This window comes from Xenopus laevis, chromosome 9_10L, assembly GCF_017654675.1.
Source record: "Xenopus laevis strain J_2021 chromosome 9_10L, Xenopus_laevis_v10.1, whole genome shotgun sequence".
Lineage (NCBI taxonomy): Eukaryota > Metazoa > Chordata > Amphibia > Anura > Pipidae > Xenopus > Xenopus laevis.
In genome coordinates, this window is record NC_054387.1 from 76,997,328 (window position 1) to 77,021,686 (window position 24,359).

Consider the following 24,359-nt stretch of genomic DNA (forward strand, 5'->3'; position numbering starts at 1 on the left):
AGCAAGCAACGTGGCAGTTTGTGCTTATAAATAAAGATGCAAATACACAGAGAAGAATTTTCAGTGTGAAATACATGGAATATACACTTGCACTTATACATTTAAGTCCTGTAGAATTTGAGATGCATTAATTAGGTAGATAGAGCTTTGCTTGTTTCTTTAATTTTATCTTTGAGATCTGTACTTGAAAAGCTACAAACAATTATCAAGTAATTAACCACTCGTAGCAAAAGGGTTATACAAGTGGATTCCTTCACGTAATTGTGAAGTGCCACTTCTTTGAACCATTTAGTCGAGTGACTGGATAACAGGTTGAATGGTATGATGGTATGATGAATCTATATCAGATAAAGACCCCACACTGATGCAATGCCTTTCTCTACCACTTTTGCTTTTATTCACTGCTTTATCACAATTTTTTGTCCACAGCCTCATCTACATACTGTCACAGCATTGGTGTAATGGCAGCTACGTATTGCTAAACTCTCCATTTTTCTCAACAGTTCATTGTTTCTAAGTAAGTTATTTTATACTTCTTCTGTTGTCTTCTTACATATGGGTTCTCTCCCAACATCGTATTTTTCCCCTGCATTGAATACTTTAAAAGTTTACAAAAACAACTCACATATTTGTCAATATAACTCCCTCATGGAATGACTGATATGGCTAGTGAATACATAACTTCTTGTTGAGAGTATTGACTTTCATTAAAGGTACTTTTGTCTAAACGTGCTTGCACTTTCGAGTATTTGAGTTAAGCACCAATGCTCCCACCCAGTTTAGTCTAATGAAAGACACTCAAGGGTGCCTATTGCACCTATATGCTAGGGAACCTTGGAGCTACCACCACCCTATACATGGTGGTAGTTCCAGGATTCTAGTAGAAGTACAACAGACTAAGATACCAGGCAACTGTCAGCTTAGCAGACCTGACAGGGAACTGCACTATATTGTGTGTGCTTACTGTACTTCTGGGGTAGGAGTTTTGACCACCCCCCGCTCAATTTTAACACAGACATGAAGTCGAGAAGATATATGGAAAGCAGGGCAGGAACTAGGAGTAGGCAGAAGAGGCAAGTGGCTAGGGCCCAACAGTGTGTGGGGAAGGTCATCAAAGCATTTCCAGGCTACAATGTAATTTCCAGTTATTCACATACTTCCAAAGCTACCTCCCTTAATAGCAATAGGGAGAGATCCACAGCATTATAAATCCAGTTTTACAGTACTGACGAGGTTAATAGTTTACCTTGGCAAATCTTCTCAGTTCCATATCCATTTGCTCGACATTTATCTGTTTCCATGGAGTTTTCATCCAGTCTTTAATGCTTGTCTACAAGGAAAGAGCAAACTGTAACCTTTTGTAACAATCAAGCAAATGCCACGTAATGATATAACTGAATATACACTCTAGGGGTACATTAGATTAAACTGTGCTTATGCATCACTAGTGGCTTGAATTAATCCTGTTTTACCTTCCTTATACCTTTTTATTTCTTTTGCTGCTATAAAACTGTCACTCCTAAGTGGTTTTGTTATATAAATCTCTAAAATCACCCCAAAATCAGATTCTAATAGGGTAACAGGGTTGTTGTAAGACAAGATCATTTTTAATGGATACAGAAAAGTTTGCTTGGGGTGCAGGAAGTGCTTAGGTTTTAATGTGGTCTACAACATAAAAAGAGGGTGAGCCACTGCTGTACATAACAATGTAATTTCGCATAAAACTAATGACTTTGCAACTAATGAAATGATGAACTGTAAATAGCCAGACTTATCAATGTCAGTGTTTAATTGGCCATTTCGTATTAATGCATACTAATTTAGCAGAGATTCTGGAGTAACAGTTCCTATGTTGTTTATTAGGTTGGACATGATTAGATACAGGCTTACACAGTAAATTCTTAGTGGTTTATGAAGATTACAATAGATTTTCTGCAATGTGTGCCCTGCAGGTCTTTGACTTCAAATGACCTTCTCAGGTTGCATAAAAATGCCAATGGATACGTGGCAGGGGGTGAATAGATCTTTTTGTTATGACACTTACAATAAGGAGTTTTCCATTTTGCTAGAGAGAGGTATGGAGCGAATGCCACGCCCTCCTACTACTGTCGACTTGGAACGGTTAACCCCTGCTCATTCAGCTGCTTCTACATTTAAAGAACATCTGGAACTAGGGGTAGGCAGGAGAAGAGGTAAGTGCCTAGCCCCCCTTCACCATTGTGCCCTAGGTATGTGCCCCTAGTTCCGATGGGCAGCAGCATTAGATACAGTAACGTAACTAGCGGGGGACAGGCCCTGGTGTGAGCAGCCAGCCCCCCCCCCGCGGTTTTCATTGCAGCTTCAATCGGTGAGCAAGCTGCCGGGGGGCCCTGAGGGGGTTCGGGCCCTGGCCCAATCGCACCCCCTGCTCCCTGGTAGTTACACCACTGATTACATATAAATAATGATGCACAGATGACATTTTGGCATGGAGCATGGAGAAATTACACAATCCCAATGCCATAAATCCCACAAAATATGGACGTTTGTGTTCTGACACGTCGGGCACAAATTAATCAGATGCCACTCCCCCTCATAGAATTATGATATAAATGCTGTATTGTGTGTAAAAAAAACAATATGAATTGTGTCCAAAATTGCACTTTGCACACTGCACTTGCATTCATAAATAAGCCCCTATAATGTTTGCACTGGAGCACTATAAGATTGATCTAACACTAGGCAGTGTTTATAAAGAACATGCATGTTTCTTGAAGGGCCTGCTTATTTGCTCTTTTAGAAAAAAAGAATCATTATGATGGACACATTTATAAAGAAGAGGATGTTGATACAGGAATGGATTTATTAAAAAGTTGCTGAGAATAGTAGAGAATACTGAATGCTGAAGAAGGCTAAGAAAATGTTCAGGCTAACACTAGAAAAATCTCAGGAGGATAAAAGTGAGCTAGTGTATTGCCATTATTCTTGTAATGATAAATCCCATTAGAAGATAGTGTGTCCTGAGAATCATGGGGTTTTGGTATGTCAATGGGATCATGGCCAAATTAATAGGACCTAAATGGAATTCTTCATGCCAGGAACAACTCGTTGGCTTTTAATATATGGAGAGATACCATGTGGTCTCAGGAGGGCATTCTGCAGAGGATTCTGCCAGAGGCACAGGCTTTTGGGTGCTCCTCTTTTAAGTGGATTTGGGGCGTGGAGTCATCATAAGTGAGGACTAGTAAGAAATAGCTAGACCCTGTAATAGTCCCTCTAGGAGAGAAAGCCAGATAAAGGCTACCTATATTGAGCAGTCTTGGCTCCACCGAGGAGTGATAGAAGGGATTTGATCACAAGGGCATTGTTGCCTAGTCAGGGAACCAGAGACAGGGCAATTGAAACTTAGATAGACTCCCCCCAGGTTTCCCATAAGAAGTGTCCCTAGAGGAAACAGGAGAAACTCTTGGTAGACAGATTGGTTATCATTGTGAGTATGTACTGATTATTACACCATGGTTGCCTTCTATATCATTGTACTATTCTCCCATGTGGATATGTTAATTTATTGTTCACTGGCAACTAATTATTGTGCATTGCATTGAGCTACAGTTGCACAGCACCCTGTCTCCACACCATTGCGAGGGCACACCCCTTGGAAGTTAAGGTCTCGCACGGAGCACATTATTGGGATTAAGCTCATAGTTAGAGCAATGGTGGCACTATAAGCTTACAAGTGCAAATGTGTCTCTTGACACTGGGGAACCCTGGAGCTACCTCCATCGTCAAGGTAGTGGTAGCTCCAGGGTTCCCAGAATGGGCTGCATCAATAGACACAGCAGACTTGCACCTAAAGAATCAGCTGAACATATAATTTTGAAGCAAGCACCAGAAATGATGCCAACTGAACTTGCGTTGAACTGCAAATGCAATTTTGACAGGCACAACTCCCCATGGTGACCACAAAAAAACATGTTGACTGTGCACACTGAATCCTCAGACGTCTATTCCAGCTCAGGTATTTCCATGTACAAATATTTGAGGGTATAATGCCTCTTTAAAATAGAACATTTGAATTAAAAGTGAAGCAGCTGCGCAGATACAGGTTAGGTATCTGTCAGGAAAAAAAAAAAGGATGAATCTTACCCGAACAAATATCACCATGTCCCAAACTGACTTGAGCAAAATAATAGCAAAGCGGCACTGTTGGAGCTGTTTGTATTCTGGCATGCTCACTTCAAACAGGTCTGCAGTCTCCTGCAGTTTCTTCATTTCACCCTCAAGTCTTGATATGTTCTTGTGGGTCTGCAGTGACACATAGGAACAGTCAAAAATGGAATGTATATTAACCCTACATTAAATGTGCAATAAATGGTGGCTTATTACCCCTGGTATGGACTGGGGTGTAAAAAATAATGGGCCAGTTATACGCCAATAAGCTAATAGAGATAAATCCCCACTGGAGCAACTTTTTACTAAAACTAGCTAATGACTGTCGCTATATAACAACAAGGCTAATTTTACATTACACAAGGCAGTGTGCACTTGAACACTATCTACTGCAATTGCAGAAAAGCCACAGGCAACTGCACTCAATTTCAAGGTCCATTGAGTAGAATGCTGTGTGCATTAGGCAGAGCTCTATCCAAGAGGGTCGGGGGAGGCAAACTCTTGTACCCCAGGGAAAAGTAAACAACCCTATTGTGTTTTACATTATGAGCACATGGACAAAAAGAAGCCCACTGGCCAGTTAAAAAGCTGAACTGGTTGAAAGAAGCAACAATCAGTACTCAGGGGGTGCCATAGTCCTTAATACAGGTATGAGATCCATTATCTGGAAACCCATTATCCAGAAAGTTCTGAATTATGGGAAGGCCATCTCCCATAGACTTCATTGTAATCAAATAATTTTAATTTTTAAAAATGGTCTCCATTTTCTCTGCAATAATAAAACAGTACGTTGCACTGATCTCAACTAAGATATAATAAATCTTTATTGAAGGCAAAACAATCCTATTGGGTTTTATTCATTTTTATATAATTTTTTAGTAGACATAAGTCATGGAAAAGATCTGAAAAGATCCCTTATCCAGAAAAACCCAGGCCCCAAGCATTCTATATATCAGATCTCATTCCTGTAGTGAGGTTTTTCATTATTATCACTTTATATATACATTTACACATTTCCTATTTCTTTATAGTTTCAGGGGCAGATTTACTAAGGTTCGAATGGTAAAAAAAAACATTTTGGTCAAAACTCATTTCAAATTTAAATGCACCAAATCGAATTTGAATTCGAATGTGAAATGTATCATACCTCGACCCTGGAAACAGTTCTAATTTGAATATTCACCACCTAAAAGCTGCTGAGTTAATGTAGAAGCCAATGGCAGAGGTCCCTTCAACTATTCGAAGATGTTAATATTAGTGATGAGCAAAATTTTTGTCAAGTTTCACTTCGAAAATGATGCCCCATAGACTCCAATGGGAGAAAAACGATGTTGCTCGTCAAAGTAAAAAAATTAATTGGATTTTTTTTCGGCAGAAACGTAGATTCCAATTAAATTGGAGTTTTCAGGTCGGGACTATTCAATCGAATTTTAGACATTCACATTTATTCATAAAAAACATTCCATTAGAATTGTGAATAAAATCGACTTTATTTGAGTTTTAAAAAATTCACAAAACTCTAAAATTCGACCTTTGATAAATAACCCCCTTAGTGTTCAGCGTTTCTGTTTATTCTGCTTCAGCTAAGCTTTTTTATCTCTTTCAATCTCAGTCTTAGTTATCTCCAAACAGCAGTGCAGCAAATGTTAATGAATCTTCCAGACAAGCGTTAATTGATTCCATTTTTTTTTCTGCAGGACACCGGCTCTGATCTTTAGTGTATCTCTACAATCCTTACCATAAACAAGACTGTACATTTATTCTCCTAAAGGGACCTTATTTTAGACACTCTTATTCATTGTTTTAAAATTTTAAACAGGTTTTCTTGTGATGACAGTATCAGAATAAGAAGATTTGAAATACAGAACTTAATAAAAAACTACCCAGCCCTATTAGATATTCACAAATAGAAGAAATAGGAGAGAAGTAGTCAAAAAGTGGAATTTTTCTTTATTATGAATAATCTGGAGACAGGATGCAGTACCAGATGTGTTACATAGATATGTCATCTGAAAACAACCAAAACTGTGGAGATGTCAGTTTCACTTTATTCTGAGAAAATATTTAGCATTATTTCTTATATACAGTCCTTCCAACTGTACTGTTACCATAAGAGAAAGTAACAATTTATAAACTATCGCCTGTTCTTCATAGCTTTATAATACACAAAAGCCATGAATATCTTGTAAATGATATCCGTGTAATTAGTATAAATTAGTAATTAGTATAATTAGTGTCATCATCAGTAGTGATGTAATTTATGTCACATGACTCACTGAAACTTGTGTATTATAATAAATAAAGTACCCCTTGTTGCAAAATATGAGGATATTAGAAGTTACCTTGGAGTTCCTTGACTTCATGTTTTTATATGGTCATGAAACTCCTCTGTAACTTATAATATCCTTATAATTTACAAAAGGGGGTACTTTATTCATTATGTAGTAGGAATTAGGTAGGTTGAATACACTACTGTCTAAATGTATCCATTTACTGTAGCTGGCACATGTTCAGGGACTATATTTTAATGAAATAGAGATGCCATCCAAATACATCAATGTATGCTGGATGCCACAAGAAAGTCTTGGTAGGCTATGTTCTAGGATTCAGTATAAGTTGTTTATATATTACAGTTTATGTTGTACAGTATGGGGACTGTTATCCAGACTTGTGATTTTTCCAGTTAACAGATCTTTCCGTAATTTGGATTTTCATACCTTGTCTACTAGAAAATCATGTAAACATTAAATGAACCCAATAGGCTGGTTTTTCTTCTTATAAGGACAAGTACAAGGCACAGTTTTATTATTACAGAGTAAAAGGAAATTAATTTAAAAACATTTTAGATAATTTTTTAGATAAAAAGGAATCTAGGGTAGATTTTCTTTCATTAATTCAGAGCTTTCTGGACAATTGGTTTCCAGATAACGGATCCTATACCTGTATATTATATGAGTGTAGATGACGTTCTAAAGTGAGTTAAGATTTTTCTGCAGGTATTTATTCAGGTATTTTCTGTTATTTTCCACAAAATCATCAACTCTAGAAAGCCTTTGAAAGGGGTAGTCTGGGTACTGGTGCAAAGCATGATCTATGTGCTATTTGTGTGGCCAGTATATCTGTATTTCTAATACATTTATCTTTTGGTATTTGCTTGTGCAGAAAGTGATAGTCCTTGTTGAAATTAAATTTATATCAGACTCATTCGTGTTACCTGTGCTGTGCAAGAGAACAGAAGAAAAGATTTCCTGCTCCCATTCAAACTGACACAATAATGCTACAGAACACTTCCATTTACCTTATCCAGGTGTTTGTAGGGCCCATCTGCATCGAAATTAAAAATAATTTCATTTTTAAATCGACTTCGGAATTCATGCTGCTTCACCTGGAAGAGGAGAAAAGAAATAGTAGCTCAGATGCAGAATTCATAAACATGATCCAATTCCTTTTCTCCGAAATTCATTAATATTGTGGCATCCTGTAAATCGCATGAATCTTTCCCCTTTTTTTGGCACTAAACTAATTATATTAACACGGTGTGGAACACAAAGGTGATGCAAACAGATCAGCAGAGAAAATGTAAAAATCTGTTATTTGATCTGCCAAGTGATGCACAGTGTTTGAGCTGAGAGAAGATAGACATAATTGAAGATAAAAGAGACACAGGCCTTTTACTACGGCTCTCGCGAAGTGGGCTTTAAATGATCAGATTCATCCTGAGTACATTACCAAGAAACATTGAATTGTTATCTTTAGACACCCTTTTTTCTATGAGTTTACAATTTCTCAGTTCATTGAAGCTTAGCTTCAGCTTGTTATAGGAACAAAAAGAGAAAAAATCATTTGCTTCAGAGCGTGGAACCGATCTCACCTCAAAAAGGACACATTTTCTCCTGATAACAGACACTTCATTGGACTGTAAAGGAGAGACCTCGTGCTTCACAATGAAGGCTGTCTTTTTTAGATTTTTCCACCTCTCTGGTAATTCCTGAAATGACATTAAGAAGGAGTTATTAAAGATGGCAAAGAATAAGCCTACCAGAAATAGCCTGGCTCTGCCTGGTTTCCATTAGCAAACAGGACTTAGGTTACTGCTTATAGAACAGCAATGGAGGATTCTTAACAATTTGCTCTACAGGAAAGAAAAAATCCTTCTATGAGATGAAGTTGCAGAGGCTTGGAGACCATCATTGGTGCCGCACGGACCTCTGAAATGTTACCATATTATTACAGAAAAGGTATGTCCAACCTGAAGTTGACTGGAAAGTGTTGAGTCTGAGTAGTCCGAGCAAAATGTCCATCAGTAACTATGAAGAATATTTTTTGCACATCAAATTCCAAAACATGGTAACTTGCTCAAGGGTTTCAACCGCTGTGCTGTGCTTTTGGTGTTATTCTTTCAATGCCTTATTAATGGTGTATGGGTTCACTTAAATCGTAGGTGACAATACTTCTTTCGTAGGAAAAAACAACACCCTGTGTCTATGTCTGTGTTTTATTTAAAGTAACAATAATGGCTAAACCTGAAAGTGTTTTAAAGTAATGCAAATATCATGTACTGTCGCCCTGCACTGCCTCAAATGTGTGTTTGCTTCAGAAACTGTATCATAGTTTATATAAACTCTACTATAAGCTTATAAGTTATAAGCCATGGGGGCAGCCATTCAAGCACAGGTTACACAGTAGATAACAGATAAGTTCAGAAGAATCCCATCTGTTATCTACTGTGTAACCTGTGTGTTTTCTCATTTTTCAGCTTTGAATGGCTGCCCCCATGGATACACAGCAGTTTGGTTATATAAACTATAGTAGGGTTTCTGAAGCAAACACACCAGTTATTCCAGTGTAGAACAACAGTACTTTATATTTTAATGACTTTAAAGCACTTTTTTTGGGGGGGGGTTACTGTTCCTTTAAAAGAAACCTTTACCATTAAAATGAATATTTAAGCAACAGATATATCATATTGTGACATATTAAAAAATGTTACCAAATTGGTATCTAGATCTTGCCTTGAACCACAATTTTGTGATGGTCTCTGTGCTACCTCAGAGATCACCTGACCAAAAATACTACAACTCTAACAGGAAGAAGTGTGAAAGCAAAAGACAGAGATCTGTCTTTTAATTGACTCATGTGACCTAACATGTATGGTTTGTTTGTGTGCACCGTGAATCCTACGATCCCAGGGGGTGGCCCTTATTTTTCAAAATGGCAATTTTATATTTAGGATTACCCAATGGCACATACTACTAAAAAAGTATATTATTATGAAAATGGTTTATTTATATGAAACAGGGTTCTACACATGAGTTGTTTATGCAATATCTTTTTATGGAGTTCTACATTGTTCGGGGGTATAGTTCTCCTTTAAAGAAGGCTTTCCACAAACAGAACACTTTTTATAATTCACACAGTATCTGCAAACAGCAAATTAAAGTGCATGTGTCTGAAATCTGAACAGACTGGTCCACAGGCCATTTGAATATTTAGGAAACCTGCTTTTTCAAAAAAGCCCAACCACTATTAGTGAAATTTAAGTCAATAAAAGAAATATTTCAGTCTTTTCGGTGTTTTATACTATACTGTCTTTTCAGCCTGAGTAAATACAGCCACTGTAGTTCTCAACATCTAGTTTGTGTCACAGAACATACTGGGAGAGATATACCTTCCCCATTAGAGTGGTGGCACATAGGGAGATTAGTCGGCAAGAGACAAATCTTCTCTACTGCGAGAGACTTATTTCCCCGAAATGCCTTCCCACCGGCCAAAATGCGAATCGCCAGCGGGATGGCCTACGTGGTGGAGAAGCTATAATGGAAGCCAGTGTTACCCACTCCCTGTCTTTAAACCACACCCACTTTACCACAAAACCATGTTACCACACAACCAAGTCCACATAAATTGTGGTATAGCACACCAAAAAAACCAAATGATTGGTACTCACTGCAGGGATATCACTTACCACTCATATGTGAAACAAGTTCATTACAAAATATTAAGACAAACCCTTAAATCCATATGCCTCATCTTCCCCTGTGGATAACACAGCAACCGCCCCAGCAAATGATTTTGGGGACCTCTAACAAGTATTTCCAAATGCTAATGTAACACAATTTTGGGCTAGTTAAGCCAACAGGTTTAACAGCCAGCTAGTATACTAAATGGGTTACATTTGACTTTAACACTTGAGACTGGGCCTTTGCAAAGTGGAAGAAACGGAAACGTGGTGTAGTCCCACTACAACTCTCAAAGGCTACTGTGTATAAACTGAAAAAAGAAGAGGGGCCAGGAGGTTCTTGCAAATCAAACATAACAGAATATTTTATTTGTCAGAGACAAATGATCCACAGGGTTACTTACAGTGCATACAAGCATTTGCAGAATATATTCACAGGCAAGGACAGTACATCAGAGCCAACTGTATATGAGTCCCCTGAGGATGTAGTCAAGGCAGTACAGCATACCTTCAGGCAAAAATACCTCACACGTGGTCTGAATTCCACCCAGTGGAGTGATCAGGGAGAAGAACCTAAAGCCTGACACCCTATCCACTGTGGTCCCTTCACTGTAGGCAAATCTTACAGCATGGGAAGCTACTCCCTGCTACACCTCCTTGATGGAGCACAAAGCTGCTCTTTATATCTTCCCTCACTGTCTTACTCTCCTAGAGAGTCTATAACAATTATATTCCTGCCAATCACTAGTCTCATTCACCGGGTCCCTGTTGCCCGACTTAAACACTAGAGGTTCAGGTCCCTCTAGGGTAACTTCGCTTTACTGGGCCTTGTGTACCCAGGCTCCCTGGAAACATCCAGCTGGGTCAGCAACCAGAAGCCAAAGAGGAAGATCCACCCCTTCTCACTCACTATACCAAAGTGTGACAGGGTGTGGTCACAGCACCGATTGGCCAATTAACTGGGATATGTAAATTACAATAAAGCTACATTGGCATCTGCCCAGCAACTAGGGAGATCAGGAAGTGTAGGAATTTAAAGCCATAGGGGCACATTAACCCTATGGGTCGCTACACTAACAAACCCCCACCAGGTTTACCTCCCACAGGCGGAGCATGGCGAACACAGGCGGAGTATGTCACACACAGGGAGCATAGGAAAGGCAGAATACAACAGGAGACAGGGAAACCTATCAGGATAACTCTAAGATGAACAGTTCATACTGTGCTACATACAGTGACACAGTGCCTGTGCCCCATCCGCATTTTATAACAGGAGCTAGCTCTTGCCCAGTGGCATAATTATAGTGGGTACAGACCTGCCGCAAGGGGCCTTGGTGGGGGGTTGGTGAGGGCTGGTAAGGGGGTAAATCAGTGGTTGAACCTGATTTTTTACTTTGCTCGGTAATACAAATCTATGAAATTGCTCCCCTGCCTACTCCCATACATGCATTGTAACTGGTATAAAGTTCATCTGTGCACACAATTCACGATTAGCTGATTAACCATGAGCAATCCGTTTAGGTATTGTTAAAATGATAATGACACCCTGTGCCAAGTACTGTAGGTATAAGACATTGCTCCATGAACCAAGCAGTGGTTCCTGTATGTAAAAGCTGAATTGAAAATGCAGGGGGACCACACAGTCATATTTGGATCCTGGAGAACAGAAAAACTGCATGCAAAACTCTATGTTAAAGTAAATTTTATTTAAAACAAGTTACTGTATGATAGGAGTCCAATGCCATCCTTAAAGGAATTGTTCAGTATAAAAATAAAAACTAGGTGAATAAGTAGACTGTACAAAATAAAAAAATGTTTCTAATATAGTTAGCCAAAAATGTAATCTATATCTATAATCTATAACAGCTGGAGTGACTGGATGTTTAACATAACCATACTTCCTACTTTGCAGTTATCTTGGATTCCACTGATTGGTTATCAGGCAGTAACCAATCAGTAACTCGAGGGGGGGCACATGGGTCATACCTGTTTGCTTTTGAATCTGAGCTGAATCCTGAGGATCAATTGCAAACTCAGTGAACAGTTATGTCCTATGTGGCCCCCCTTCAAGTCACTGACTAACTCAGAGATAGAGATCTGAAAAGCAGGAAGTAGTGTTCTGTTCTCTTATACTGGACATCCAGTCACTCCAGCCTTTATACATTACATTTTTTGCTAACTAACTATACTAGAAATATTTTTTATGTTACCTATCTGTTTTTCCAGTTTTAATGTTACACTGAACTGTTCCATTAAAATAAGTTCCTGTATTCATTCGAGTGAAAACAAGCATATGAAAAAAACAAATGTGCAATGTAAGCATTGTTCTAATCTCCCCCGTGCCTCACTCTGTCAGTGAGAATATGTACCTCCTGCCCCACAATAACAAAGAATCTCTCATTAGTATCACAAGTTAGTTTACTAATTGCATTAAATTACTTTCATTTGTATGGGGCACAATCTTACTACTAAGTTAAGCATTGTGTAAAGCCATTTCTCCAGAGCACAAGGAGAGCGCTTTTGAGATTTTCCAATGTTTGATTTCTTAGAAATTTATAGACCTATGCTGAGCAGGTAGCTTCGCACTGACCTTTGAAAGTGATTACTCGCTTTTCAATTCTGATCTCTCATGCAATCTAAATGCCTTCCGTGAAAAAATGTTTTAGTATGGTAATATCATTTCAAAGGGAGTATTTGCAGCGAAGTGATTTCCCTTGTATAACTGCATTGTCCACATTCTTGCTTTTACTGCTGTAAAATGGATTCAGTGAGCAAAATACACAGCAGATAATATTTCACTTTTCCTGTGGACACTTCAAAATTTGACACAAAGAATTGTTTTCAAAATGTACAAAATAAATAATGAGTTTTTCATTTGATTTAAATTTGACATTTACAAATTTTTTTAAATAAAATGTACATTTCAAAAATCTTTTAGGGGGAGATTTTGAAATGCCCAATGTTTTTACAGATATTGATCAGATTTGAGTCAAACATTAAATCTCAATATAAGTGGTATCCAGGCCAGGAGTTCTTAAAAATCTTGAACAGCGCATACAGTAAGCATCCCAAATGTCAACCTAAGCTACCCTGTTCATCTACTACTTTAGGTACCTGATGAGAGCAAGCATAAAGTTCTCATTAGTCCCCATTTCCCAGTGACAGGACCCATTTCAGGACATTGATCCTTGGGGAAACTGTCTACAAGAAGCATCATAAAAGTATAATGAATACTTGCTTTGTACTCAACCCAATTCACTTTATGTACAGATGACTCAGAAATAAGTTTGAAAAGATTATATCAGTTCCAGGACCTGATGGTAGTCACACCAGGGTACTAAAAGATCTTAGCTCCGTTGTTGACATCACTTTCTTTAATGTCTGTCATTTCACCAAATGTGGTGTAATTATTCAAAAAAGTATTCAATTTTCATCAAGAAGGCTATAGGTCATTTAAGACATCTGCAGTAAAAATATCTCAAGCTTATAAGTATGTGCCAGTATGGTTTTATGTGCAATAGATCTTCCCAGACAAACCTGATTGCCTTCCATGAGGAGTTGCACAGAAATGTAGACTTTGGGATACCAGTTGAGTGATCTACTTAAAGGGGAAGGAAACCTAGTTGGCGCAAAAACCCTCCCCCCCCGTGTGTTGCCCACCCTCCCTCCTGGCCTACCCGTCCCGCTGGGCAAATGCCCCTAACTTGTTACTTACCCTTCTGCGCAGGTCCAGTCCAGGGAGTTCACAGACGACATATTCTTCCACGCGATCTTCTTCCTGCTTTGAACGGCGTTTTGGCGCATGCGCAGTAGGAGCATTTCGCTGGTACGGATCTACTGCGCATGCGCCAAAAGTCACGATGTACTTTTGGCGCATGCGCAGTAGATCGTACCGGTGAAATGCTCCTACTGCGCATGCGCCGGTCAAAGCAGGAAGAAGATCGCGTGGAAGAAGATGTCGTCTGTGAACTCCCTGGACTGGACCTGCGCAGAAGGGTAAGTAACAAGTTAGGGGCATTTGCCCAGCGGGACAGGTAGGCCAGGGGGGAGGAGGGAGGGTGGGCAACACACGGGAGGGGGGAGGGTTTTTGCGCCAACTAGGTTTCCTTCCCCTTTAAGGGATACTGTCATGGGAAAAAAATGGGAATGTCAGATTTCAAAATTGAATATAAAAAAATCTGTTTGCTCTTTTGAGAAATGGATTTCAGTGCAAAATTCTGCTGGAGTAGCACTATTAACTGATGCATTTTGAAAAAAACATGTTTTCTCGATGACAGGATCCCTTAAAGCATTTAATATAGTACCACACAGAAGGTTACTGACTTAAGTGGTGACAGGGTCAGATTTCTGTACTTGGTGCCCCTAGGGCGCCAGGTCCTATGGCGTGCTGCTTTCACCCACCCCTGCAGATAGGACCCTTCTCGATAAACATTTAGCATATTATATTCTGTCAGAATTTGTGTTGGAATGGTGTAATTTCCAGTATGGCAAGGCGTTAGTCTCTGATTAGCTTGCTGCAAGTAAGTTGCCGAGCCCTGGAATTACCTGCAGGTCAGGCAGCTGATAGTTACTGTGTTCCATTCCGTCAATACATAATTTTGGGAGCAAGTCATTAGAGCAGGGTACTTAGAAAAAATGAGAAGGAACATCAGTGAGCCATGGAAGCAGGGCTGGATTTACGTTCTTGTACTCGCGCCAGGTCCTAGCGCCTGCTGCATTCATGCTCTCTGTGTGAGTGTATACGGCTAATCGCTGGGAAGCTGCGGCTCCCCAGTGCTAACTGGAAAATTTGCCACCCTAGGCCTGGGCACAAATCCGGGCCTGAGTGGTGATAAATGGAACATTTTCTAGTTTTGACCAATGTTTTTAGTGGAGTACTTCAGGGTCTATCCTTGCTCTATCGTTTTGCAACTAATGCATACGTGAATTTAAGTCAGGATTGTAAGCAATGTCTTAATATTGTGCAAACCAATTCATGCTGTGCAGATTCCACTTTTCAGAGTGATTACAGTAGACTGGGGGACTGGGCAAAATGTCAAATGAAGCTCAGTGTGACTTTATGTAGCTATGAATGTTTTATTTATTTTTATAAATTAAGTTGTTGGTTATTTTATCTATTCAATTTGACTGTGTAATTATTCCACATGCTAGCTAGTTAAAGCTTAAATCTGTACATTATGACTATTGTAATTGAAACATAATTTCTGAGCCTGTAACGGATCGCATGCATAATAGTTTTGTTTAGAGTAGAAACCTCCTTAGATACTAGGAATAATATTCTTGTATATGGGAATTTAATTTACAATGGATATTTGTTACAATGTAGATAATGATGGGTTTTTTTAATTTTGTGGGTTTCTTTTCTGGTTCTTTAGTTTTTAGTTGTGTGGTTTTCTCAGTTTATTATGTAAAGGCAACCAATCATATCAAAAGTATTTACCCCACTGTAGGGGGGGGGGTTATTTTTTTTTAACTTTGTGGGCTTCTTTTTTGGTTCTTGGTTTTTAGTTGTGTGGTTCCTCAGTTTATTATATAAAGGGCACCAATCATGCAAAAAGTATTTACCCCACTGGAGGTGCAGGTTAATATAGCCACGACTCCATTTGTGGAAATTAATACCATTTTAGGCACCAAACTCTTTCTAGTGAGCACTATGCCATACACACAAGTTGGGAGCTCCCAGTGCTAACAGCCATGTTTGGTCACACTAGCATACACTGCGTGTGTGACATAAGATTGAGGTTTCTAACCCCGACCCTAGTCACGTGTATGTTTAGAATAAGTAAACTGGAACACTCTTCATTATTCATATGCTTCATATTCCTTTGACATTTGCATGAACTCACCAGTGTTTAGATGCTGAATCTTAATATTCAAGTTTTTGCTCTTAATAAATCTTGAAAATTCCACTTTTGTAACTCAGATTTGCAATTCTTAAAGCAAAAACTTATATTGCAATAAAAAAATCTAATTATTATGTTAAAGGGGAACTCCATGCAAACATAACGAGTTTTTTTGAAAACTAAACATAATTTCAAACAACTTTGCAATATACATCAAAAAAATATGCAGACTTTTCATGATTTTGAATGGTTTTTAATAGTTCCCTAAGCCTAGCCCCCTGCTCTCCTCTTGATCTATCTGACTACTTTCTTGAGCTGACTGACTACTGTAACTTTGTATCAGCAGCCAGTTGTCCTCAGCCTGCATCCTTCAAACCCCACAATTCCCTGCACACGTGATTTCAATAAGAAACAGAACATCACAGTGCAATGCATTGTGGGTTATGTAGTTCCTGCATGCTGTCTGTAAAGCTGGCCATAGACGCAAAGATCCGATCGTACGAATCGTGGATTCGTACGATTTTCGGACCGTGTGTGGAGAGTCCCGACATTTTTCGTCCGTCGGAGATCGGTCGTTTGGTCGATCGGACAGGTTAGAAAATTTCTGTCGGCTGCCGATAATATCTCTGCGTGTATTGCCGATCGTACGATTTTCAGAGGGAGACTGTCACTAGCTTTGGTTGGACATAACTATCGTATGATTGCCGTCAGGGGCAGAACATTGGGTGATCTGTTCTATTTGATCGGAATGGTAAAGACTTTGATCTGAATGGTTAGTGGAGGTTCGGGAGATGGGAAAGTCCGATCGTACGTTGATTCGTACGATCGGATCTTTGCGTCTATGGCCAGCTTAAGCTGTGGAGAAGTTGCTACAATTTGTAACATCGGTGTTTAGTCCCTCCTTCCCTGCCAGGATTTCAAATGATGCAGAAAGAGAAGAACAGTTAAACAGCTGGATTTCAGCATAGAAAATGGCATTTATTCATACTTTTTGAAGAAACCGATAACTGTGATGGGTATATTAGGGGTTTCTGTGTTATGTGGGCCTCTTTATCAAATTTTAGTTTAGAAGCCTGAGTTCCCCTTTAATAAATTACCCCCATAAAGACTGATTTATAAAAAAAAAAAAAAATACGAATTTGAACTAAATGAACCGAAGAGGGTCTAAAAAGACAGATAAGTAATAAAAACATTATTATTGATATTGAGGACTTGAAATGTAGAATTTTGATATCAATTCTTGCAAAACCTTAATATTCCCCAAACAAGTGCAATTTGAAACAACTCTTCGTCAATAATTTTTGCTCTTTCTAACAGTGAAATTGTATAAATGTGCCCCAAAGAACTGTGTATAAATTATTGGTTACTGAAGAATTTTTTGACGGAGCTCCATGCAGTAGTCTGGCAGAAAACTTTTTTCAGGTTCATTGCCATTCAGTGTTATCAAGTGATAATGGCTGTTATATTATGGCAATTACTGAGGTTTTGGGTACAATCTGTACAGGTAAGAACCTTTTGCACAGAGAAAAGAAGAGAAAATGATCATTTCTGCTCAATGCATAATTACTTTCAAATTTTAGTCACTATAGCAAAGTTAGGAATTTTAATGGCATTGTTCAAAATAAAATAACTATAATTCAAATTTTATTGTGATATAGAAAAAGATTTGTGCTAGCACATACAATGGACCCTGTCTATCTCAAAGCAGTTTCCTCACCCTACAAAAACTTCATTAAGCGGCTGCAATTGTGAAGGTTTCTGGATTGTCCTAATGTCCTATTTTACATGTTTAGTAGCGTATAGCTCTGCAATTACATTGAATTCTATCTAAAGAGGACATTGTTCCCAAAGCTAACACCAGGCTTAGCTACGGCACAGGACAAATATCTATTCACTTCCTTTGTTATACCATAATAAACTTTGCTCTTCTTACCTCTAGCTGAGAGTAGATTTGGCCAGGCAGGTGCTGCCCATAATCACGCAGGAGTTCAGCTGTTGCTTTTAAATGCCTGAACTGCTCGTCTGTGGATGGTCGATCACGAATTGCCATCAAGTGACTCATTATTTCAACAAGTGCAGTATAGTCATCCCCCTGAACTTTATTAGCCAGTCCTTTTTCAGTAAGCTGAATAAACTCAACCAGCTTGTTGGCACTAGAAATCAAATATGGATTTATTTAAAGTTAAAAAGAATGATAATCAAACCACAAATTAACCCAATCCTTGCAGTCTATTGTTATTAAGTGTAGATAAATATATTGAAAAACAATATGGTACGATCTCTGGATAAGGACAATCTAGACAAAAAAATGATGTGACGTTTGCAAAGGTCTTGTTTCCCATAACAGCAAATCAGAGGTTTGGTTTAAAACAGCTGATTGGGAAATACTACTGCCAATAGTTTTTTTTGGTTTATTAGACCAGTAGCAAACTTTCCCCAGAATTAGTTAGGGCATTTGTCTTCTCTAAATCATGTTAGCTCGGTATGTATGGCATCTTGGAGGGAAGGGCCCTTTTGCAAGAATAAATTAAAACTGAGAAATACTCTGCTACTTTTATTTTTCACAGCAGGTAGAAGTGGCAAATTAAATCCAGTTCCTCTTCATTTGCTTTCCACTCATTTAGGCCATGAGCCATGTTGCATAGTCCACCATTCCTAAAGATATGGTCATGTGCAGCGATTTGAGAGCATAATCATTTTTGTGTTTTAATCAACTGACAAATAATCCTAAAAAGAATTTCATAGGGTTTCTCATAGGATGCTAACTAGAACTGTGCACAACTGTTGTCTAATTTTAGCCCCATGATCCATCCTTTAATCTTAATTATGTGTGCTAGCTTTATAATAATTTTTTAAACTTAATTTAAATGTTGAATTGTTCCCCGTGTTTAATGTAGAACTCGACTTTCTTACTAAAAATGGTGTTTTCTATACACAACTAGAGTGAACTTGAGGGCCAATTCACCCTTAGAAATGTGTGGAGCAAATTAATTGACTTAATGATAACTGTTCAGAAGTACAGTCTTTATTTCCAATTCAGAAAGGGTAGACATGATCTCAAGCTACGATTTGAGTATATATATATATATATATATATATATATATATATATATATATATATATATATACATACATACACATACACACACACACACACACAGAAGACAAACGTGAACAGGGGTACAATAATAAAATAATGTACATTCATAAAGTGCTAGGAGTTTCAATACAGTTTGAATTTCTCTGCTCCAAGGAGCTTACAATCTATTAGGAAGGGGAGACAGAAACAAAATTGGTGCAAAACAAGTGCATAAGTCAGGGAGAATAACTAAATGCTCCCTCTAGAAAGTGATTCTTAAGGAGGATTGAGTATAGAGTTTCAGTGGAAGCTTTCATGTAATGCAAGAGCATTCTAGAGCTGTGGGGCAATCAGCAAGAATGGTTTTATGTGTGATTGTGTCCTGCTCAGTTTCTGTGAGCTGCGTATGTTCTCAGTTAAGCGTAGGGACTGTGAGGGAGTTCATGGGGAAATGAGGCCAGATGTATGGAGAGGAATAGAAGAATGCAGGGCTCTGAAGGACAGGATGATAAATTTATGCTCAATTCAACACTTGACCAGCAGCCTGGAGAGAGACTTTAATAGTGAAGGGGTGGATAAAGGTTTAGATCAGGGATCAGGAACCTTGGCTCTCCAGCTGTTAAGGAACTACAAGTCCCACAATGCATTTGCCTTTAGACTCCTTCAAAAGGCTCCTTCATTGCATTGTGGGACTTGTAGTTCCTTAACAGCTGGAGAGCCAAGGTTCCTGATCCCTGGTTTAGATGCAAGAGGATATAGGCAGAAGTATTAAGGTTGGATTGTAGTGGGTGGAGATGTGATTCTGGCTTACCAGCTAGTTATATGTTGCATTAGAGAGCAATGGCATAGATCAATGTTTTAACAGTAGGACAGAGGAAGGGACATATTTTTTCCTTGAGAAAAATCTAAACAGCTTGTATTCTGCGGGAGAGCACTGATATAGAATGTGTGGGACAATGTAATTTCCTTCCTGGGAATATTATGAATCTTATAATGGCAACTTATGAGAGATATAGGAATCTTGTACATGTAGTAATAGTGTGTTTGTTAGCAATCTCAATTCTAAGACCTATGTGTGCTGGCAATAACATTTCTGTAAAAAGCTTTACATTAGCTGTTTAAAGATTTAATGTACATGTTAATAGGTGTTGTAGGTATTCAGGGTATTAGTAAACCTATTGTAATCATTCCTGATCTATGTAATGAAGGCTAATAAGGCTTTTTTTGTTGCGAGCATCATCTACATCATCATAGATCATCCAGAAACATAAAATTCACCTGGTTATCACATGGTTTAATAAATGTTCCTTAAACATCCAGCTCCACTTCTTGATTTCATTCATCAATGACAATTTAAATGGTTTCACATCCACTAGAAGCCAGCCATTAAATATCTTCTCACTTTCAAACACTCCTACTTCTTTGTATAATGATTCATAAACATTGATCTTGAAGAAAACAAAAAGGTGAATTTGTGATTGCATTTCTCTGGTCACAGTATAGTGATATCCTGCATAGTTACAAAGCTAATATCACAGTGGGTGGCTTGTCAGCAGAGTTTATGCCAAGTGAACTTGCCCACATAGTGTCAAACACACAAGTGAACTTCAACAAAGGATCTTGCAGTTGACCACTGAGACTGCTGTTAAGTGGTTTAATGCTAGAAAAACTAAGGTGAGATTCTTGAAGGAACCCTGGAGAGCTTGGGAAATATTTAACTGAGCAATATAGCCTTTACAATACAACTTTGGGTTCTTGATGGACTATAGTTCCCAACAGGATGAAGCCCTTGATAATATGTTATGCTGTCCACTAACCAGTTGCGTAACTATAGAGGAAGCAGACCCCGCAGTCGAAGGGGGCCCGGACTGGTCTGCTTCCTCTATAGCCAACTGCGGCAGGAACGCAGAGCATGTTGGCATGGGGCGCATAGTGGGTGGAGTCTGGGCGCAGGAGGTGGGTTGGAGGATAGGGATCAGAGAGCACTGGGCATCTCTGAAGATTTTTTTGCAGGGGGGACCTGCAAACTCTAGTTACGCCACTGCCACTAACAACAGAATAAAGGAGTCGGTTTTTTTGAAAGGTCAATGTCTCCATTTCTCCCCTTTATTCTCTAAAACTGACTCGCCTCAGATCTCCAAAATATGTATTCTAATCTTAATTCCAATTTTAAGAGAGTTCTTCAATGGAAAGTCAGCCCTACAGGTTTTACAGCACTTGTTGTCATCTGACATATTGCAATTACAGAGCAATATTTTTTCTGCCACTGAATTTTGCACTGTAATTAGTGGAAAGATAAAGTGTTGTTTAAGTGTTCAACCCAGAGAAAAAATTCAGCAATTATCATATAAAACCAAGAATAGAGGCTAAACAGAGGGCAAACAACGATAGGGACAATTCTGGTTGATCACTGGAGGACTCGGATAAAAGTATTGTCTTGCCATGTTGCTTTAAGAATTCATCTCTATGGCTGCTGGACCACAGTTCCAATTATATTGTAATATGTGTTAATAATATGATGAGAATGCTGGGAATTCTAGTTCACTAACATCTGGAGGGAACAAGACAGTTGTCCCGTTTAAGAAGTGTCCCTATGTCTTCCTTCCTTTCCTTACAATGTTCTTCTTCATTGAATCCCATTTACTGAAAGGAACAGGGGTTATATACATTTTGGTATGTGATGGTTTTAAAGCCAGAGCAGAAAGATGATGTTCAGCTACATGGCCTTTATTAGTAGTGCATCTATACAAGAAGCCATAATATTTTGCAGTGGGTGACTTCAAATTGAGCCATTTCTTTTCCCTTCTTACCTGTTTCTTGAAGTGTTCTAACTGTGGCGTACATTTTTGCAGCTCATAATCTGCATACAATTCCATTTCTTCTGTGCTAAGAAATCGACCATACAGAAGAAACTGCTTCATGAACTCGGCTTTATCATCCGTCCACAAATAGCTGTACTTTTCAAAGTGTCTCTGATACACTTTCACATTAACAATGGTCGAATGCACCCTTCTCATAATTTCCCTGTGCATTTCCCTCAGCTTCTCGGTCTCATCAACATCTTGCTGGATGCGGGAAATAAAATGTAGTTGTAGTTAAGAGCTATGATTATTTGGCCAGTAAAGAATATGAACACACACAAATGGATTTTCAGAAAAATGATCTCCTTTGTAATATACAGTGTCTGTGTGTTCAGCCATAAGTACAATGGAATAAGGTGGTCATAGTGAGTTGAATGATACTATTCTGGATATATTGGCATTCATCATAGTGCAATGTTGTGATGCAATTTAACCCTAATCACCATATAACAGAAAAACCTCTTACCTATATTCCTGCTCGCTCTGGTCTAATAGGCACTTGAGAGGGCAACACCCTGTAGACTGTGTCCAGACTGTGTTTGAAGACAAGCATCCTTCTTCACAAGGACTAAAGCCACCCAAACCTCTCTCTCACTACAACACATTACCTCTCCCAACCAACATCATCTCATTAAGTAGTAACTAGAATCCAAAGAGGATCACACCCGGTCCAACTGGTTCTCAAAGAGTAAAACATATTCCCCAGTTATGCCACTTTGCACACTGTAGTTTGAGAACATAAGAGAAAAAAACATACTAGAGTAGATTCCTTATCTAGTCCATACCAGAACCTCATTTCAGAGGAAATCCTAGCTAAATCTCATTTTCTAATATATGTGGTCAAAATGGCTGATCTGGTGAAGTAACTGTACTTGATCTGGTTTTGTTGTTGCATTTATAAATGGTCCCCATTTATCATAGTGCCACAGTTACTTGGCAATGATATCATCTTTTCACCACTTCTTTGTGCAAAGGCCGGATGTTATGAAGTCATCATGACACAATGTTAAAAATGTTAAAACGGCTTTGATGATTAAATTCCTCCATTTCCTTTCTCTTTCTACATGAGTCTTGCAGTTATGTCTGTTTTTAGGGGGAGTGCATAACCCTATGTCTAAATGAAAGTTGTTATTCTTATGAAAACCCAAACTCACAAATATTTTTTTCATTTTTTTGCTTAAATGTCATCAATAGGAACATCACTTACCTGATATGTTCCCTTTCCAAGATGTGCTGCCAGCCGTGGTATGAAAGATGCAATCTGATACGTATCTCTAAGCAGGCTTTGTATTATGTTTGAGAAATTATCACTGATTTTAGACTCCAAAGAAGGTTTAAAAGTCATTTCGCCTCCAATAAGCACAAGTTCAACTTCAAACAAAGGGCTTTTTTTAAGTGATGCCTCTGTGTTATCAATCAAGTACTGAAGTGAATACTTCACTGCCCTGCATAATCCTTCTTGAATAATGTGGTCTAAGTATTCTGTATATGCCTTCCATTTGTCCGAAATGGGATCTGCTTGGAACAGTTGTTGGTTGTTCTGAAACACAATTCAGTTACTTACTAAGTGAGAGAACACAACCATAACAATAGTAACTGGCATTTATAAGCCAGTTACTGAGACCTAACATATATGATGGGTTACCCTATGGGTTTTTGCTTGTTCTTCAGTATTATGGAGTATTTTAAATGTCAAAATTCTGTGACAATAAAGGGCAGATTTATCAAAAGGTGAGATTAGAGCTACAGAAAAATTCATCTACTCTCTATTCATTCTTATGGAGCAAATTCATCAAAGGGTGAACTCTAACTTGAACCCATTCATAAATATGTTTGTAAAAATCCCATAATTAATAGAAAGTAGGTGACTTTTTCTGTATTGAGCTCTAATCTCACATTTTGATGAATCTGTCACTAAGAGTATGGCATGTAAGATGCTGGCCAGTCTGTATTTATCCAGCTGTCATACCAGGTGCCTGCTCATCTAGAGTATGGAATATATAAACAATACAGACTACTGTAGAGGGGATAACATCCTTCCATATCAACCACAGGTTAGTCAAATGAACTTGACTAGCCTTTAATGCAACTGGCCTTTCAAGAAACCTTAAATTGTCCTTAAGTCACGCCATTTCACGTGTAAAAGGATGAGCAAATGTTTAGCTTGATATAAGAAATTTGCTCTAAAATTTGTGTTTTCACGAGTGGTGGTAATTTTCTTGAATCTGCTCTAGAAATTTTGTCACAAGTTTTGTTTACCCAAAGAAACTGTGTCTTTTTACAGGAACAAAACCATTGACTCTGTTTGATATGAGAAAAATCATGGAGAAAAAAAACATCCATTGACTTCAGTGCATTTGGAGCAAGAAAAAACAAAGTGAAAAAATGCCCATTGACCCCAATGCATTTGGCGCAATTTCGCCATTTCACAAATTTTTCTGCAAAACAAAATGGGGCTGTTTCACTCA

The 24,359-nt window shown here is 38.5% G+C and overlaps 1 protein-coding gene across 1 annotated transcript in view; it reads right to left on the reverse strand.

Moving 5' to 3' along the window:
- Positions 1-20,514, reverse strand: part of LOC108701849 (dynein heavy chain 11, axonemal-like) — a 154,559-nt gene extending 134,045 nt beyond the window's left edge. Inside the window, exons 1-6 of the mRNA XM_018236864.2 lie at positions 20,309-20,514; positions 17,885-18,104; positions 8,021-8,137; positions 7,448-7,534; positions 4,126-4,284; positions 1,247-1,330 (exon numbers count right to left, since the gene is read on the reverse strand). Coding sequence (XP_018092353.2) covers positions 1,247-1,330; positions 4,126-4,284; positions 7,448-7,534; positions 8,021-8,137; positions 17,885-18,104; positions 20,309-20,514 — 873 coding nt within the window. The remainder of the gene's footprint in view (positions 1-1,246; positions 1,331-4,125; positions 4,285-7,447; positions 7,535-8,020; positions 8,138-17,884; positions 18,105-20,308) is intronic.
- Positions 20,515-24,359: the final 3,845 nt, after the last annotated feature.